Source organism: Ictidomys tridecemlineatus, chromosome 3 (assembly GCF_052094955.1).
Source record: "Ictidomys tridecemlineatus isolate mIctTri1 chromosome 3, mIctTri1.hap1, whole genome shotgun sequence".
Taxonomy (NCBI): Eukaryota; Metazoa; Chordata; class Mammalia; order Rodentia; family Sciuridae; genus Ictidomys; species Ictidomys tridecemlineatus.
Window position 1 is genome coordinate 20,253,240 of NC_135479.1, and position 18,588 is coordinate 20,271,827.

Below are 18,588 nucleotides of genomic sequence, written 5' to 3' on the forward strand. Positions count from 1 at the left end.
AGTTGCTTCGGTCCTCACTAAGTTGCTGAGGCTGGCTTTGAACTCATGATCCTCCTGCCTCAGCATCCCAAGCTGCTAAGAATCCAGTTGGGCACCACTGCTTCCAGCCATGTGTGGTATTTTAAAATTAACTTGGTTGAGAGATAATAGATATGAAACAAACTGCATGTATTTAGAATATGGAATTTTCTGTTTTAACATGTCTGTTGCTCTACAATCAAGATAGGAACATAGCTGGGCATGGTGGTGCTTGAATGTAATCCTGATGACTTGGGAGACTGAGATAGGAGGATCACAAGTTGGAGGTCAGCCTCAGCAACTGAATGAGAACTTGTCTCAAAAAAATTAAGAGTTTGCCATGTTGCTCAGTGATAAAGCATCCCTGGGTTAGACCCCATTATCAAAAAAAAAAAAAAACCGAACAGAGCTATCACCCTCAAATTGTCCTCATTCCCCATTATAATGCTTCCTCCTACCCCCCCCCACACACACTGATCTGCTTGTTGGTAATGTTTAATGTTAAAAAGTCCTTTAATGGGTATCTCATAGACTCATTCAGAACAGCATCAATTATCTAAATTTAAGGGCCTGGGGTTATAGGTCAATGGTGGAGCACTTGCCTAGCACATGCAAGGCCCTGAGTTCGATCCCCAGCTTTTGGGTGAAGGGGAGACAAAACAGTCTCAAGTCAAGGCCTATCAAGTATGTGAGGCCTTCCTCCTCCTCTAACCCCCTAACAGGTTCAACTTTAAAATCCTCCTTCCTCCCTTAACCCTCAGGTCATCTTCCCCCTGACTGGGGAAAGGTAGAGATCCAGGATGTAAGAGGTGGGCTCAGGTAATTATGGGGGTGGGGGCAATTACAAAGACCTAATTTTTTTTTGTTCTCATTTTAATAAGAAAAAAAAAGGCAAGATCTAGGTTGATTCTTCAGGGAAAGGGCTATTTCTGTAGTAAGAGGCCCAGCAGGCAGGAGTCACCTTCAGAGGAAGGGAGGAGACTAGAGCAGAGATGTGACAGCAGGATGATGGTCCTTCCTGCTATCTAACCTGATTCCCTCCTGCTTTTTCCTTGGTCTTGCCTCAGATGGAAAATAATGCACTCTTCCTCTCTTAACATTTTTTTTTTTTTTTCTGATCGAGGACTGAAATTTCAGTCCCAGTCTTTTGGGCCTCCATCCACTCCAGAGAGTGTACCTCTCTTTCCCAGGGGCCTTCTTCCTCCCTTCTGTCCCAACTCTGCCTCCTGGGTCCCTTCTGCCCATCCTCTCCCCACTGTGCCTTGAGTTATTATCCCCTGCCAGCAACGTGCCTTTTACAGGTCAATAAAATTAGCGACCGGGGGCAGAGGGAGGGAGGCAGGGGCAGCGAGGTGCTAAGCTCAGTGGCCTTGAATGTGGCTGGACTCACGAAGTCCGGACGCCTGTCATTCCAGGGCTAAACAGTGACAGCTGAGCGACCTGCGCTGGTGTTGGGGGGGCGGGTTGTGTTGCAGAGGCAGAGATGCGTGAGGATAAAGATGATCTGGGCACCTAATTGCCCTCTCAGTGGCCTAAGTCCCCATACAGCTGACCCCTGGATGGGGAGCCTACCTTTAGAGGAGGTGTCCCATCTCCCACCCACCCTGTAGGAAAACTTCCTAGAGTTCAGATGGGGCAGACTCGGGCAAGGAGAGTGTCCAGCCTCCCTGCGTCATGGGAGGGGGTCTTCATAGGGCGTCGCTGGGGCTCCAGGGCCTCTGGAAGACGCTGCCTGAAGCGGGGATTTCATGGGGTCCTCAGGATCCAGCCCCTCGGTCCTCAGAAGAACCGGAGCTCCTGGCCCTCCCCAGCGGCCCGGACGCGCCCCCTTCCTCCCCACCTGAAAGTGGCGGCCCACCCCACTCCGCGGAGACGGGGGTGGGGCTGGGCCGACCCTCCTCGCCCCGCCCCAACCGCCACGCCCCCAACCTGGCCACGCCCCCTCCTGCCGGCCCGAAGCCGCGGCGCTCTGAGCTAGGCGAGAGCAGGTGGCCGCTGCGGGCTGCGTCTCTGCCCCTCAGGTAAGACCGCGACGCGGGCTGGTCCACGCCGAGGACCTCGAGGGCAGCACGGTAGAAAAAGGCAGCTCCTTCCACCTGCCCCGTGCTCTCGTCTCGAACCTGGGGGACCTCAAGGGACAAGTGAGGACATCCCTGTCTGGGCTTAGTGCACGGACACTGGGCATCTATTGGGTGCTAGTGAACTCTGAGGAAGTTTGAGGGTCCCGGCTAGATCTCCTGATGCAGTGGGGGGCTCGGAGGGATTGAGAAAGGACTGAGCTCGGCATTGGGCACCCCAGTTTTCTGGAAGAGAGCTGGTTATGGGGAGGGGGTGACTGTAGAGCTCCGGAGTGAGCAACCTTGTTGACCTAGGGTGCCCGGTGCCTCATCCAGGCTCAACCTCTTCCCCTGCGGTAGAGAGTGCGGGGTGACCAGGCAGGGTCTGTTCTGTGGGTAAGTGAGGTAGGAGCCACTGCACAGCTGAGCTGGGGCCTCGGTTTTCTTGTGAGCCCCAGGACACCTGCATCATTTATTTACATCTGCGTACAGATGTGTGTGTGAGAGAGAGAGGTGAACCCAGAGAGCCAGGCCTGGGATACGACTAAGTGGCCATCTACCAGAGCCAGGCAGTGGACTCAATCACAGATGGGGGCCTTATTGCAAACAGGGTGTGCATCTGCACCCCCCACTATTGAGATTTGGGCTTTTGGAAAAGGATCCTGCCTCCCAGGACCTCAAAGAAAGCTTCCTGGAAGAGGAGATCCCAGGCTGACAGCTTGGATGTGACACTTGGAGCTCTGAGCCACAAAGGAGAGGCAAACTTTAGGTCTTGATGAAGGGTTGGGGTGAAGCCGAGAGTCCTGGATTGCAGAACAGAGCAGAGGCAGTGCTGCTATGTGGTTCCAGTTGGGACTCCAGGGACCCTACAGAGAACATCACAGCCTTTGGACAAAAACAGGTCACAATTGGGAGAAAGGGGCTTCCATGTCTATCTAGATTCCTCTATTTATTGTCTCCTCCCACACAAACCATCATTGTCAGGAAGTTCTTCCTCCTATCTGACCTTCATCCTTTCTGCTTTGGTGTCAATCCCTTGCTACTAAGAGGTAGTGTGCTATAGTGGAAAAAGTAGAGATTGGAGGGGGTTCATTAAAGTTGAGTCCTATTGCCTTTACCTACTTTGACCTTGGGCAAGTTACTTAACCTTTGAGTTTGCTTCCTCACCTGTAAAATGGGGATAATAATAGAATCCACCTCATAGGGTGGTTGCAGGGATTAAAGGAGAATACGCATGTAAAATGCTTAGCAAGGTGCCTGGCGCCTGGTGAGGCTCAACAAGTGTCCCCTCATGTGTAGGACAGCAAAGCCGATCTGCAGGGGGTGGGGTGGGGTGGGGTGGGGTGGAAATTTTTTTTAAAGTTTGGCCAGAGGAGAATGATGGCCTTCATCATCACCCCCACTAGCCCCTGCCCCCTGCTGGTGTCTGGATCTCTGGCCACGTCTGGGCTACCAGGGCCCCTCACCTCCTTGCTTAGTCACTCTGTTTGTGTTGCCTTTTATCTCCAGGGTGGGGAGAGGGCCCCGGCCAGGGCAGGGACCAGTAAGCAGCAGGAGCCCACTTGGGGCCGCGCCTCAGTGGAACAAGCTCTGGCTTGGAGACCCAACTTGAGAAAAAAGTGCCCAGTTGGCACGACCTCCCCACCCTCCCTGCCTCCAGAAATCCGAAAGTTGGGATCAAGCCGCACTAAATTTTTCCAGGAAGATAAATAATACAAGTGCCTGAAAGTCCTGCCTGGGGATTGTCCAAGCTGCCCTCCAATGGAAAGACAGCTTCAGTCCCTGGCCAGAGCCCAGGGAAGGCTGGGTCCAGTAGCACCCTTAAACCTGGTGAAGGGAGGAGGTGCCCATGCCCTAGGCTGGACGCTTTCAAGGGCTCCACTCCAGTCAGGAGGCCCCAGGGTCCAGGAGGTGAATGTGTCTCAGGACTCCGCTCTCCAGACCTGCGGCTTGGGAGGGCTCTGCTGGGATGCTCTCTCTGGATCCCAGTCTGAGCCACTGTTCTCTGAATCTGTTCTCCTGAGGGCAGGTCATGCCCCTAGAGAGTGCACCTGTAGGCCTGAGGGACAGATGAAAGGGTGGCTGATTGCAGGTGTGAATGGCACTAGGATGCAAGGCTGAGTGTCTGGTCCATGCATGGAAGTCCCTGGCTGCACAGAAAGGACCTGGCAGTGGGACCTGGCAGCGGGTAGGGAGTGGCTGGGGCTAGAGGGAGAGAGGAGCTGTCTCTCTTTACACCACAGTGTCATTCTGGAGCATAACTCCTAAGTGGCAGGGAAATCTGAATTTGAACTTGTTCTTCCAGGTTGTTAGGAAGGTACATTGGTTCTCTTGCCCCAGGCCCTGCAAATGTTGTAGGTGGCATGACGGGGTTGGTCTATGACCACAGGTGCCATTTAGTTAATTCCCTCCCTGCTCTCCCTGACCCCCAATATAGTAGTGCCCCTCTAAAAGTGGGCTTGGGACAAGCTCACCTAGACCAGGAAGGAGTTTGAAGGTGAAATGAAGATTGTCAGTTGTCACCAACAAGCAGTTCCCCCTTGGGCCTCCTGACCTCATTCTCTACCCCAAAATTGGGACAATTTATAAAAATGTCCTGTGATGCTTGGGTGGGAAAGGATGGGGAGGAGCAGTGGCTTGTCTCCAGAGGATGGCGAGGGGACGGCCCTCACTGGCCCCAAGGAGTGAGGAGGGAGCCCAGGAGGGCTGCAGCAGTAGGAGGGATGGACACAGGACAGGGGACACCAGGCTAGACACCACCATCCCTGCTGCCCTCCCAGAGGAACTGCACCCACAGCCAGAGGGGGGCCATGCGTTTTTAATGTGGGTTCCAGAGAGTTTGGATCTTGGGCTTTGGACAGAGACGAGCGTGGGGGCCAGCTGGCTGGGCAGCAGGGGTCATCCCTGGCGGGAACGGATGACATGTTGATCCCAACTGGAGTTGAGTGCCCTGTGGCACCTGACATGCCGTCTGTTCAGAAGACAGACTCACGCTGCCTCTTTTGTGGCCGTCTCTGCTCACTCATTGATTCTGATTGGGCTGTTTGGGGACCAACCTGCCACCTTGGCCTCATTAGCTCTATGAGATGCTCAGTGTTACTAGACGCACACACACTCACCTCGGCCCGCATGCCCACCTACACTGACTCACAGTCACCTACTCCAAACACCACTTCAAGTGCCATCTCCGACTTTCCCTTGTCACACACAGTGTGCAGACCCCCAGGCCCTCCACACAGTCTGACTCTCCCTTATCAGTGACTTTTCATTCACCTCAGGTGACCCGCTAGCTCCAGTGGCTAAGGGTTGGCTTACTTGAGGGTGGCTGGGGGCCAGACGCCTGCAGTGATTCAGCTGGGGACAGGAGGCGGCGGCACCGCCCTCCTGGGACTCCCCGCAAGTCCCACGAGGCCTGCTCTTCAGCCCTTGAGCTCCCCCAATCTCCCAGGAACGCCTGCAGGTCCCGAAGCTCTCTGTCTGTTCTTGCGAGCCTCTTCCTGCCTCAGTCTGTGTGTCTGTCCCTGCCCCCTTGTCCATCCTTCTGTCCTGGCTCCTCTACCTGTCCTCTCCTGTCTCTTCTCTCCTCTTCCTGTCTTTTTCTGTGTGTCTCTCTTATTCTCTCTCCTCCTTGCTTTTTCTCTTTCTCACATGTTTTCCGTCTTTCTGTCTCTCTGTCTGTCAGTCTCTCTCACACACACTCTCTCACATTCAGTCTCTAGTTCTTTCCATCTTTAACTCCCCGTCTCGGCCTCTGAGCCTGCATCTGCATTTGGTGGAGCGTCTTGCTGGCTTGAGGAGTCCCAGGGGAACCGGACAGCCAGGTGTCTCTGGGTTGCAGAAGAAGGTGGCAAAGTATCCCGGGGGGCTGCTGTCACTTCCTGGCCTTTCCACCTCTGGCAACAGGCAGGAGGGGAGTATCAGGTCCTGCAGGACCTGAGAACTTGGGGACTCTGGCTTCAGACAATGAAATGTTCTTCAGAGACAAGGCTCACGGTCATAGGCCTGGGAGCAGAGCTGAGCGTTCAGAGTGACCAGCAGAGAGTTCCTTGTCTGTCTAGTTGACCTGATTGACCTTGTGCTGATGGAAGGATGTTGGGACTGGGAGTCTCCCTCAGAAGAGGCGTTGACCAAAGTGGGGCTGAATCAACACTTTTTTTCTTTTTCCTCGAAACAGCCAAACTCAACCCACCCACCCCAGGCCCCAGCTTCCTGCTCCAAACCACCAGTGCGCTCCCACCCTGTTCCAACATTTCCGCCAAGTGCCCTGGGCCGGGGGGGGGGGGCCTGTTTAAACAGCCTCCTGCCCTCTCCCAGCCTCCCTTTCTCCGCTGGCCTCTCCAGTCACGGCGTGCTTCTCCTCGCACAGGACCTGCTGTGTTGGCTGGTTTGTTTATTTGACTAACGTTTCCTTGGGTGGGGTGAGGCCTGACTCCACGGACCCTTCTCCCTACTCCAGAGGCCCAGGCAAGAGGCCAGGCCCAGCTGTAGCCTGCGCCCACTGTCCATGTCGCCCTCCCTCGGACCCCCAGTTCATTTCCGCACACCCTGATCTCAGCTCTGCCCATCCCTACCTCAGATGCCAGCCCACTCCCTCCCCTGCCCCAAGCTGAACACTTTGGCCTCAGAGGGAAGGCTGGTGGGTCCTCTGGGAGGGGACACCAGGAGAAGGTGCTGGAACAGTTGGAATCGGAACCCTTGGGTTTTCTAGGGGTTCCCAGAGAGGGACGTGTGGGGTGTGGCCTTCAGAATGTGAGAGAAGGCTGCCCACCTGCCTGTGCTCCCTCATTGGCCCAGAGGGAACAGTGATGACCAGAACCCTCCACGGGGCTTAGACCCATGTCCTCAGTCATCTCCCTGGAAACCCCCGGCCCTCCCCATCCCTTGGACGCCTATGGAATTTGGCCCATAGACAGAATTGCTTTGTCCCATCCTAGGTGCGCCTACAAAGGTGACAGTCCTCTTTGCAGATGACAACCAAAGCTCAGAGGACGAAGCAGCATGCCTAGACTGGATCTTCCATCAGAACCTGGCCTTGACCCCCACAACTCCAGACCCCCCAAAGCCACAGCTCCTCCCCAGCGAGGCCTCGAACTGCCCCGTGGGAACAGGGGAGCCACAGACTGCAGCCACCTGCAGCTCTCCTGAGCCTCCCCTCCCCCACTGCACCTCCCGCCTCACACACCTGCCATCGGTCTCCTGGTCCCTGTGTCTGGGCTGGGAAGGGAGTGCAGAGGCAGGTAGCATTCCTGTGACCTCATTCTGCGACTTGCTGTCCTAGTTACCAGCTTCCTGAGGGGAGAGAAGCTTATAGAGATGACTTTAACCATCTGGGTGCTAATTTGGAATGCGGACCGTCCCTAGGTTGAGGCTAGGGACAGCTATTCCCGGTCTGCAAGATGAGGTGTGGGGGTAGAGAGGCCAGAGGGGGGATCAGGAAGTTTCCCCAAATAGCCTGGCCAGCAGCCAAATGTGGGAACCAGGCCCCAGGGGGAGTGGCCCAGCTGGGGGGCAGGTGGCCAGTTGGCACATGAACGTGGCCCTTGGGATGTTGGGCACAGGGCTCACATGAAGCAGCGCTGTTTTGTCTCCTTTTACTCCTCTCCCGATAAAATGGGTGTCCCTAGAACTTGGTGTCACAACTGAGGCCATGTGACTCCACCCTGTTTTTCTTCTCTTCCAGGGTCCCAGAAACCCCAACCCACTCCCTCATTCCTCACCCCAGAAACATTGACTGATTCAACAAATGTTTATTGAGCACCTACTAGGTGTCACTTGCTAACTTCTGCCCTGGGGGATTGAATGAGGAAGAAGACAGGGTGAATAAGAGAAAAGAAGAAGCCAGGTGTGAGAGTGCATACCTGTAATGCCAGCTGGTAGGGAGGCTGAGGCAGGAGGATCACCAGTTCAAAGCCAGCCTCAGCAAAAGTGAGGGGCTAAGCAACTCAGTGAGACCCTGTCTCTAAATAAAATACAAAATAGGGCTGGGGATGTGGGTCAGTAATTAAGTGCCCCTGGGTTCAATCCCTGGTGGTACCAAAAGAGAGAGAGAGAGAGAGAGAGAGAGAGAGAGAGAGAGAGGGAGCAGGGAAGAAAATCTACTTTAGCACTGAAGGAAGGCCTCTCATAGAGGGGATATTTCAGCACCAGCCAAGAGAAGCAGGAGAAAGGACCCGGTAGGAAAATGGCCCACAAGGCAGAAAGAACTGGCCTTTGAGAGCTTGCAGGCTCCAGGGACAGAAAGAGCCCCAGTGTGGCTGGGGTATCCTCAGCAAGGTGGGGAGTCATACGAAAATAGATTGGAGAAACACAGAATATTTTGACCTGGACATTTTGACCCCAAGAATGTTTTGAATGCAAACATTTAAAACCAAAACATGCTAACACTGAAGATGTTGGGGTGGGGGGAAGGTGTTTTCCACTTTGAACTCTATTCATCCAACTTCATTCCTTGATCTGATTTTTCCATTTTCCCCCATGATACAGTTAAACAGATTTCTATGTTTTTCATTCCATTTTAATTTCACCAAAACTATTTTTTTTTAATAAGCATCAATTCCTTATATATTTTGCTGCCAGAATTAGATTCATCCATCAGTTTGGGAGTTACAGGCTCTGGACACGCACGAGGCTGTGCCATTATGTGATTGAATGGAAGATTTAAATTAAAAAATAGATATATATTTGTGGTCAAGATTTGATGCTTCCGTCCGTTTTAGTCAATGATGAGTTTCCTTGCATGCAAGAAAGTTCTAGTGGTTGTCAGTGCTACTTCTACCAGTAATATATTTAGTGGCGAGTAATATTTATATCCCAGTTAATCTGTGGGAGGAACCCAGTGGAAGGGGCAGCTGGGAGAGAAGGGTTTGAGGGAGGCTGGTGAAGCTAGATCTTCCAGGCTAGGGAAGGGGTGTTCCTAAGGTGGAGCAGACACTGTTGGAGCATTTAGGCAGATGAATGACATGATGGGATTTTTTTTTTTTTTTTTGCTTTTGTTTTTTCCTTGCTGTGCTGGGAATGGACCTGGGGTCTCATACTAGGCAGGCGTTCTACCACTGAGCTATATCCCCAGCCCAGATTTGGCTTTTTAAAAGCCTCCTTCAGCCAGGTGCAGTGGAGCACACCTATAATCCCAGCGGCTCCAGAGGCTGAGGCAGGAGGATCACGAGTTCAAAGCCAGCCTCAGCCTTAAGCAATTTAGTGAGACCCTGTCTTAAAATAAAGAATTAAGGAGGAGGGCTGAGGATGTGGCTCAGTGGTTAAGGGCTCCTGGGTTCAATCCCTAGTATCTCACCCCCGCCAAAAAAAAAATAGTCCTTCAGGCTTCGTGATGAACTCTGGTAGGAAGAAGAGGTGGAGAGTTGGAGAAAGGGAGACCAGGTGAGGAGACTAGACAAGAATTGAGGAAAGATTAGGAGAGTAGAAAGGACGATACAGTCCCTGTCCCATTCTCCAGAGTCCCCACACAGCCCTCCCCACAGAACCAGAGAGACCCTGGGTCTTCCCCACCCCCCTTCCCCTTAGTATAAAGGCGGCTCCAGGCCTCTGACGCCCCAGAATCTGGCCCCCACAGTTTGCACAGGGTGGACACCAAGAGCTGAGGCGGCCTCCCTGGGACTCCCTCCCCGGCTCCCCCCAGGCTGAACATGGCTGCTGCCAAGGGTCTGGGAAGCCCTCCTGAGGTTGCGGTGGGGGACAGGAAGGGGTGGGATGGGCCCTCCAACCCACCCACCCAGAGTCACGTGGCCGGAGCTGCCGGGCAGCCACAGACCTGGCGGAGAAACAGACCCAGACACAGGGTGCTTGTCCCACTGTGGCTCCGAGCTCGGGGTGTGACCCTAGGCAGGAGTACAAAGGGGCCTCTGTTGATGCGGGGCACGGAGCCCACCTGGGCCAGGCTAGGCATCTGAGCAGGGAGGGAGGTGGCCTGGGGTGCTGGAAGGGAGAAGGCTGGAAGGGACACAGATCTGAGGTTTGGAGAGTCCTCTGGGGCAAGTCACTTCTCGATGCTCACCTTGCTCACCTGTAACATAGATATCTGAGTCCCACGTGGTCAGGACCCTCACATGGGGTATGTGCCTATTTGCTAAAAGCTTTATTGACTCATTGAAGCCGAATAACGACCCACTAAGTGAGGTACTATTTATCCTTATTTGACAGATGGGGAAACTGAGGCACAGGGGTGGTCAAAGGCATGCAGCTAGGAAGTCGCCGAGGTAGGATTCAAGCCCAGGGGTATGGCCCACCACCCTGCTTCTGGGAAGGGATGGACATCTCTCAGACCAGGCACCTGAAGTGGATGGAGGGGTCCTTGGTCTTCACCGAGTCGGAGGGGCACTTCCAGGATGACCTGGCCATAACTGTACCTTGTCTCCTGGGCCTGGGTTTGACCCTTAGGGCAGAGCAAGGGGGCAGCAGAAGGGAGACGGTCCGACTCCCCAGGAGGAATCCCAGGACCAGAGCCCCAAGGCAGGTGGTAGAGCCAGGATCAGGAATGGCAGGTCACAACCCAACCGCTCTTGGTCCAGTTGTGGAAACCATGTCCCCAGTGGAGGCTGGGACATTCCTTTAACAAGGATGGTTTGTAATCTGTGAGGCACCAGGCTGGGTGCCCTGTGCTATGGACAAACCAGCTCTGCCCCGTGGCACCCAGGGTCCAGCCAAACACCAAGTACAAGGCCCAAGCTCGGGGCCCAGACATGCTCCCCTAAATGCATCCCTACATCGTCTGCCCTTCAGGATCATCGGGATGCTGGCTGAAAAGGCAGAACTCTGAGCTGGAGGCCCTGGGACCCGGCAGAGCAAGCCACAAGTTCCCCAGTGGCCCAGCGTGTACTCGGAAGCCTGCCGGGCGTGAGGGTCTCACCCTCAGCCTCACGTCAGAATCACCTGAGCACCATTTAAATGTCCTGACGCTCAGGACGCACCCCACCCAAGCCACCTACTTGGGTTAGAACCCTTGGGACTCAGGCCTCAGAAGTTGACTGAGTTGCCCAGGTGTTTCCACTAGTGACCATAGCAGGGACCCCCAGGCAGGCCTGTCCCTCTATCAGCCAGATCTGGGCCGAACTGTCCCCTCCACAGAGAGGCCCTCCTGACCACCGGTCTTCAAGCCCTGGTCCTCCCCAGCCTCATGTGTTTATGTGCTCATGGAAACCCTCAGGGTTCCAGCTCCGAGGGGCTCTGGGTATTCTGCCCACTGCTGGCCTCGGGGTGCAGGATGGAGGGATGGAACATAGTAGGTGGAACCCGATGTTTATTGAGCAAATGCATCGAGCTCCTGCTCTGTGTCCAGCACCAAGGGCGGTGCTATCCCTATAGGACCTCTCAGTTGTCCCCACGGCCCTACCAGGCACTGACTGTTGGGCCCATTTTACAGACGGAGAGGTGAAATGACTTGCTCCCAGCCTGACGGCTCCAGAGCCCAGGTTCTGTCCTCTGTGGAGGCTTAGAGCAGCTCTGCTGGGGAGCCTCTGGGGACTGCGGGGAGGGCCTGGAGCCCAGGACGTGTTGACACAGCCCTTCCTCTTGGAACCCCTCGGCGGGTTGGAAAGGCCCCTTCTTCCTGCTCTGCTGTGTGCTCAGGCCCTCGCGCTGATCGAAAGGAGGTGCCTTGATGTGGTCAGAGCTGCTCCCTGGCCAACAAGGTGGGCCACGGCCACCCCACGTCCCCCTGCAAGGGGCATGGAGGCCTCCCCTCCTTCCTGCCCCGGACCCGAGTCTCAGGGTCCCGCTCAGCCTCCCACCTCCCTCCTCAGTGGGTTGGGTGGTTTTTCACTGTGAGGGAGGGAAAAGGACCCAAGGCCCAGTGGGGGGGGGGGCGGGGAGGGTCCTGCTGGACAAACTAATTAAATAAAAGCTTTGGGAAATGAAGGGTGGGTCAGGGAGGTCTTCATTTCTGCAGGGTTGATCCTGGCAGCTGGTCAGGGCCTCTGCAGGCACCTTCTAAATGCAGCTCTTTAAGTAAGAGGGGAGGCAGCCAAGGTCCAGTGAGGACCCCAGGACCCGCCGCCTCCACCTTCCTTTCCAGGGGGCAATATGAGGAAGTCCTCTCGGTAAGCTGACCACCTCCTAGACTGCTGCTGGAAGAGGTTGTCCCTACTGTTAGACACCCCAATTCCCAGCTTTGTTTCCTCCAGGTCTGGTTCTCCTGCCCCCCGAAGGCAGCTCTGCCAAGCTGGGTAAGGTTCAGATAATTTCCACTGCGTGGGCACAAACACAGATTGAGTGCAACTCTGGACTGGGAAGGAGTGGGGCTAGCTGGCAGCTTTGGGAGGCAAGATAAAGGGCAAGAGAGGAGGGGCCTGGACGTTACAACGGGCACCTGAGTTTGGGTGAGGGGATCTGGATGGAGTTTTCGGCATTTGATCCAGATCAGCTTGTCTTCCTCTTCCTTTTTCTCCCCCCATTGGTCTCCAATGCGCAGCTGTGAGGAAGTTCTTTCTGCTGTCTAATCCCTCCTGCTGTCATTAATGATTTCATCCCTCAGGTAGCAAGGGGTATTTTGCAGTTTGCAGGATATTTTTTTACATGTTATCTTACTTAATTTTCTCAGATGTCAGCCTTGGGTCAGGGAAGTTATTATTAGGTCTTGTTGTTATTATTCCCCCACTTTACAGGTTGAAAAAAAGAACAAAAAAACCCAGAGAGGGTCCAAGTCTGCCCGATTCCAGAGTATGCCTGTTCTTCCAAATTATACCGGCAGACACGTTTACCCCTCTACCCTGCAACCTCCCCTTCCATCTCACCCCAATTCAGAAGCTGCTGGGACCTGGAGAGGTCACCTGGGCCATCCCCCTGCCTCTGGCTGTGCCCACAGGAGCCTCCTGGGACCTGGATCTGTAAACCCTCTGGCTGTGGCCAGGAGAGGGGGCGGTGGGGAAGTCAGGGAGTGAGGGTGTCAGCTGCTGGGCCTCTTTTTTTGAGCAAAGCCTTTGAAAGTTTAATGTGCTAATCTCTCCTGATTACTGCACACGGAGCTGCTCAGACCTCCAGCTCGTCCAAGAACCCATCACACACCTCACTTGCGGAGCAGGTTGAGGGCGCTGGGCGAGACCTCCGCCCCACCCTCTGCCCCTCCTGCGCTGGGAAGGACCGTGCACCTCGTTTCCTAGATCTTCACCGGGATCAGGTGGGCCTCCTTTGAGGCCTGGACCAGGAGGTCCCAACCCTTCCCTTTGACATCGGGACATTTCGTATTCTAGAAAGGTGCTTCTGAGGAGTCTGGTGGGGAGGCTGCTGGCTGCTGGTTTCCCAGCCATCAATCGTCCCACCCCGATTGATGGCTGGGAAACCAAGGTGGGTTGCTGCCCTCCGACATCACCTCTGCCTAGAAGCAAACCAATTAGCACCGTGTCTGATTCTGTGTTCCCAGCGCCTGTCTTGTTATTGGGGATTTATGTCCCGGTCACCGTGAAGGACAGACGAGCGTCCGGGTTTCCACTGGGGGCAGCCTGGCCAGGGATGGCAGGAGGTGGTGCCCGTCTTGCTTGGGGCAGGATGGGGATTTGATTTCAGGGGGATTTGCAACCAGTGGGGAGCCGCCCTGGCCACATGGTGGCTCCGGGCTATTTTAGGAGGCAAAGGATGGGGGAGGGGAGGGGTGGCCTTGTTCAAGTCAGGATTGAATCTGCCCTTTCAGTGGGAGCAGAAAGGACCCAGGATGCACGGGGTGGAGCAGGCTGGCCCACGGCGGGGGCTTCTCCCACCTTCTTGGAACCCAGAATTAACACTGCACATCCTGACTCCAGTCTGGGCTCTCAGCAGATTGGAGAAACTGCTGGCGGGACAGAAGACCACGGCTCCTCACCTGAACCCTGGTTACCCGGGGCCCTGGGTGTTATTATTAAGAACCGTCACTGGAACCATCTCATATCCCTTTGCAGAATAAGTTCTATTTACTGAGCCCTCGGGGGAATCCCCCCGGAGCAGGGAAAAGGAGCTGCGGCTCCCTTCCTGCTTGGGCCCCTTCCAAGTCTGGCTAATGTTGGTTACATAAGTCTGTCCACCTCTTTGAGCCTCAGTGTCCCTGCGTCCAAAGCGGGGACCAGAAACACCTAATTAGTGACACCCATGTTATTTGGTCACCTGTGATGTTGGGCGTTCCACAGGCATGATCTCACATCACCCTTTACCATGTAGTAAATGTTTTACAGATAAGGAAACTGAAGTTCAGAGAGGGGAAGTAACCTGCCCAAAGTCACACAGCCAGAGCAAGTCACCTGATCCATTTTCTTTCACACCTGTAGTTGAGCTGCGTTGTTCCTCAAATCCAGCCATGTGGATTGGTTTCCCTCTGGGTGCCGGGCACTGACTTGGGGCTGCGGATTCATGCATAGACAGAAGAGGGGAAGAGGAGATAAGGGGATGAGACTGGGCATTGGTAAGAACTGGACTCGCCAAACTGGAGACTCAGGGGTTTTATGTAGACTCTGGGTCATTCTCTGGCCGGAGGAGGGCAGTAACTGGAAAGGGGATGTGGGGACTGAAATCCTTCATTGAGCCAGGGGTAGGTGGGCAAGGTAGAGGTTTTCTTCCTCCTCACCCCACCTTTATGGGGGGAAAGTCACTAGGCATACTGTGATGAGGCCTTTGGAGGCACCTTGGCATAGAGGAAAGAGCTGAGACTTTGACCCCAGTCAGATGAGGTTCAAATCCCAGCTCCGCCTCCCTAGCTGTGTGACTTGGACAGGTAAATCAACCTCTCAGAGCTTCTCTGTCTGCATCTGCAAAATGTGGAGAGTCCTGGTGACCTTTCGGTGGTATCAGGAGGATAAAACAAGTTGATAAAGGTGTGAGAAAGGTCTGGAACACAAGTAGCACTGTTGTGTGTGTGTGTGTGTGTGTGTGTGGTGTGTGTGCAGGGTTGGTGTTTGGGGCTGTGTTATCCTAGGTATCTAGGTGAAGCCATGTCTTTGTGGGTGGCCCTAAGCTGGCACCTGTGGTCATGCCGAGTGATTTCAACAGGCTGAGCAGGACAGAGAGCCAGCTGCATACACATAAGTTCTGGTGCTTACAGATTGAGAAATCACTCTGGGCTGGGGCTGTCGCTCAGTATTCGTCCTGTGGCAGAGCCTCTCCTTCGGGAAGCCTTCTGGGATGTGGCTCCCTCTCTTGTAAAGTTGCCTAGCATGTGGGAGGCCCTGGGTTCCATCCCCAGCACTGAAAAAAAAAAAAAGAAGAAGAAGGAAGAAGGGGAGAGAATAAAATGGAGGAAGGAAGGGGGAAAGAAAGAAGGAAGAAAGAAAAAAATAAACTCCAAGCGAGCGGGGCATGGTGCACACAACCTGGAATCCCAGTGACTCTGACTTGGGAGGCTGAAGCAGGAAGATCGCAAGTTCAAGGTCAGCCTCAGCAAATTAGTGAGTCCTTGAGCAACTTAGGGAGACCCTGTCTCAAAATAACAAGAGCTGGGGATGTGGCTCAGTGGTTAAGCACCCCTAGGTTCCATCCTCAGTACCAAAACCCTGGGGGGCTGGATTACCCAAAGTTTCATGGACCCTCAGCTCAGTGTGGAGCTAATTCAAGTCTGCAGAAGAAGTTAAGGGGCGGCAGCATCAATAGAGGACTGGGTGGAGGCCCAAGGAGGTGCTAGTCTGTTCTCAGGAGGACAGGGAAAGCCGGAAAAAGTTCAGAGGGGTGTGGCTGGGGTAACGAAGAACTTGGAAACCATCCGCTCCACCAAGCTCTATTAAGTTGATAACTCAAGTCAGGTACTGCGCAGAAAGGAAAGTCCCAGAATGACCCTGGTTGGGGGAGGGGCTCAGTGTCCTGGGTCAGCTGATGCAGGGTTTGGGGGAGACAGTTGACTGGGTGATAAAGGCAATAAATAAATGGTCCCAGGGGTGGGATGGTAGCTCAGTGGTTAGAGTGCTTGCCTAGTATGGGTGAGGTATGGGTGAGGCACTGGGTTTGATTCTCAGCACCACATATAAATAAATAAAATGAGAGTCCATCGACAATTAAAAAACATTTATAAATAAATGGTCCCTAACCCACTCAAGATGCCCTGGGAGAATATGGGTAGCCACCTCTTTGAAAACTTCCTGGAGGAGGAGGCTGTGTCACACCACTGAGGGAGATGGGTCTCTTTAGCTGGGAGAGGAGAACTCTCTGGAAGAAGCTGGCAGCCATGCGACCTGACTGTGAAGGTGGAGTGCACCTTTCCTGTCACCAGGGAGTAGATCTAAGATCCCTGGGTGGGGATTATTGGAAGACAGATTCCACCCGCCTCCAGGAAGGTATTCGTTAATAGTGCAATGGCCCTCTCTGGTGAGCTAGTGAGCTCTTTGTCATGGGCATGTTCAAGCAGAGACCGGAGACTCAGGGCTGCTACAAAAGGGACAGGGTGACCTCTAAGATCCCTTCCAAGTCCGAGCAACTGTAATTCTCCACTGACAGACACCGGGTGTGGACAGTAAGCAGTGTAGATCAAGTTCAAGGATGAAGGACCGTGGGGTGGCCAGTACACAGGGTATATACCGTGGTTGTCATGACCAACCTGGATTCACTTTTGTTGAAAAATTTTCTGGCAACTGTTTAATTGAGACATAGTTCGTGTACCACACAACTCATCCATTTAAAGTGTTCAGTCTTGGGCTGGGGCTGTAGCTCAGCGCCAGAGCGCTTGCCTAGCATGCATTCGATCCTCAGTACCATAGTAAATAAATAAATAAATAAAGGCATTCTGTCCATCTATAACTACAAAAAGAAATTTAAAAAAATGAAATAAAAGTGTTCAGTCTTTAAAATGGAAATGAATTCATTCATTCATTCATCCCACAACTGTTTATTGAGCATCTGCTAGGCATGCATCAAGCTTTGCGCTGGTGTTTTGGAGGAAATAAAGGCCCTGACCTCGGGGGCAAGACAGGTAAATGTCCAAAGGAGAGAAATGCAACCTGAGAGCTGGACTCAGAGGGAAATATGCAGGGTGCTGAGATGAAGCACGATGGAGCAGGGAAAGGGGGGCCTGGGGAGGGAACACCTGAGCTGAGGCCTGAGTTTCCAGGAGCAGCTCTGTGAGGGTCAAGGGTGTGTTCCAGGCTGAGGGAACAGCCAGGGCAAAGGCCCTGAGGCAGGCTGAGTAGGTGTGTAGAGGACCAGGAAGACTTGCTGGGAGTGGGTGGCAGCTCAGTGCCCTACTCCTGTGGTCAAGGCATGGAGGATGCTTCCACCTGGGACTTGTCTCTGGTCGCCTGTCCACCACGTAAGAACAAGGATGGTTGAGCAGCATGTGTGTGTCTCTCTGGATTCCAGGGTCCTTTCTCTGCCTTTTACTCTCTTACTCCTCATTTCCCTAATATGGAAGGTGGCAGGACTCTTGGGTCATGCCACCAGCTCTGCCTCCTGCCCTCTCTGGTGCCTTCATGCCCCTGTGTGCACGTTGGACCCTGGGCGCTGATTCTGTAAGGGAATCAGAAATGACCCTCAGCCACCCATACTGAAATCTCCCCAGCAGGCTTTCCTGCTGTCCCCTGACCCCAGGGCCCGTTCCTGGGAGAAGACTGGAGACTCCCATTTGGTGCTCATTTATCTTGTGACTTTGGACCAGCTACTTAAAGTCCTCATGTTTTCCTTTCCTGGTCTGTGAAATGCGGACCAAACCGCTTTGGGCAGAATGGTTTTGAGGACTGAGTGCATGGCTCCTGTCACCTTTTAGGTGCTTCATGAATGTCACCTTCCTCCTTTTCCTCCCCAAGTTTACCCCACACACACACACACCCCGGCAAAAGAAAAAAAAAAAAAAAGAGGGACCAGGCCCTGGTGAGCCAGAGGGAGGGCGGGTACGCACCCGTGGGTCCTTGTCCCCTGCCGAGCCCCTCTTCCCTCTTCCCCTCTTCCCCTCTTCCCCGCCGCTCTCCTGGCCCGGGCTGGGGCGGCGGCTCCTGGCACCTGCTCTACCGCCCGGGGGCGGGCTCGGAAGACGCTCGGCCGCCTCGGGACGAGCCGGGCCGGGGACGGGCCAGCCGCGCACCTCCGCAGGTCCCGGGTGGCGGCGGGCGGACCGCGGGGTGCAGCCGGCTCGCGTCGGGAGCGCTGCTCAGGCGGGAGCCCGCGCGGGACTCGGAACCGCGCTCCTGGCTCCGTGTCCCCGGCCGACGCGCTGCCGGGACTGAGCCGGCAGGAGGGGACGCGCCGCGTGGTCCCCTGTAGATGGTTAGGTAGGTTTGGGGACAGCGGCGAGGCTCCTAGCCCGCTTTGCTTGGGGTGGCTGGGTGGGGACAAAACCGCAACTTAACCAAAACTAAGGTCGGGAAGAGGACCCCAAAGGGTGATGACAGCAAGATGGACTTCAGCTCCCGCTCCGCCGGTGGTCCCCAGCCTCCTCTCCCGGGGGTCCCCAGACTCCTCTCTCCAAGACCCTTCCCTGGAGACGGGCTTCACCAGCTAACCCCCGTAGTTTCCCTCAGGAGTTGTGAGAGTCCGACTGTCCCCCGCCCCTACGAGCCCCGGGGTGGAATAAATGGAAGGGTGGGGGAGGGGAGAGCTAGTCACTTAGAGCGCGAGGAACTCA

General features: G+C 54.6%; 1 protein-coding gene across 5 annotated transcripts in view; it reads left to right on the forward strand.

Annotated features, from left to right (window-relative positions):
• Positions 1-1,960: 1,960 nt before the first annotated feature.
• Znf385c (zinc finger protein 385C) overlaps positions 1,961-18,588 on the forward strand; it is a 51,710-nt gene continuing 35,082 nt past the window's right edge. For 2 of the 5 annotated variants that reach the window (XM_078042027.1, XM_078042028.1), the window contains exon 1: positions 18,086-18,235. In XM_078042027.1, coding sequence (XP_077898153.1) covers positions 18,228-18,235 — 8 coding nt within the window. In that variant the 5' untranslated portion in view covers positions 18,086-18,227. Of the gene's footprint in view, positions 2,040-18,085; positions 18,236-18,588 lie in introns of those variants that run through there. The other 3 variants (XM_078042025.1, XM_078042026.1, XM_040268772.2) reach the window with 2 other exon arrangements.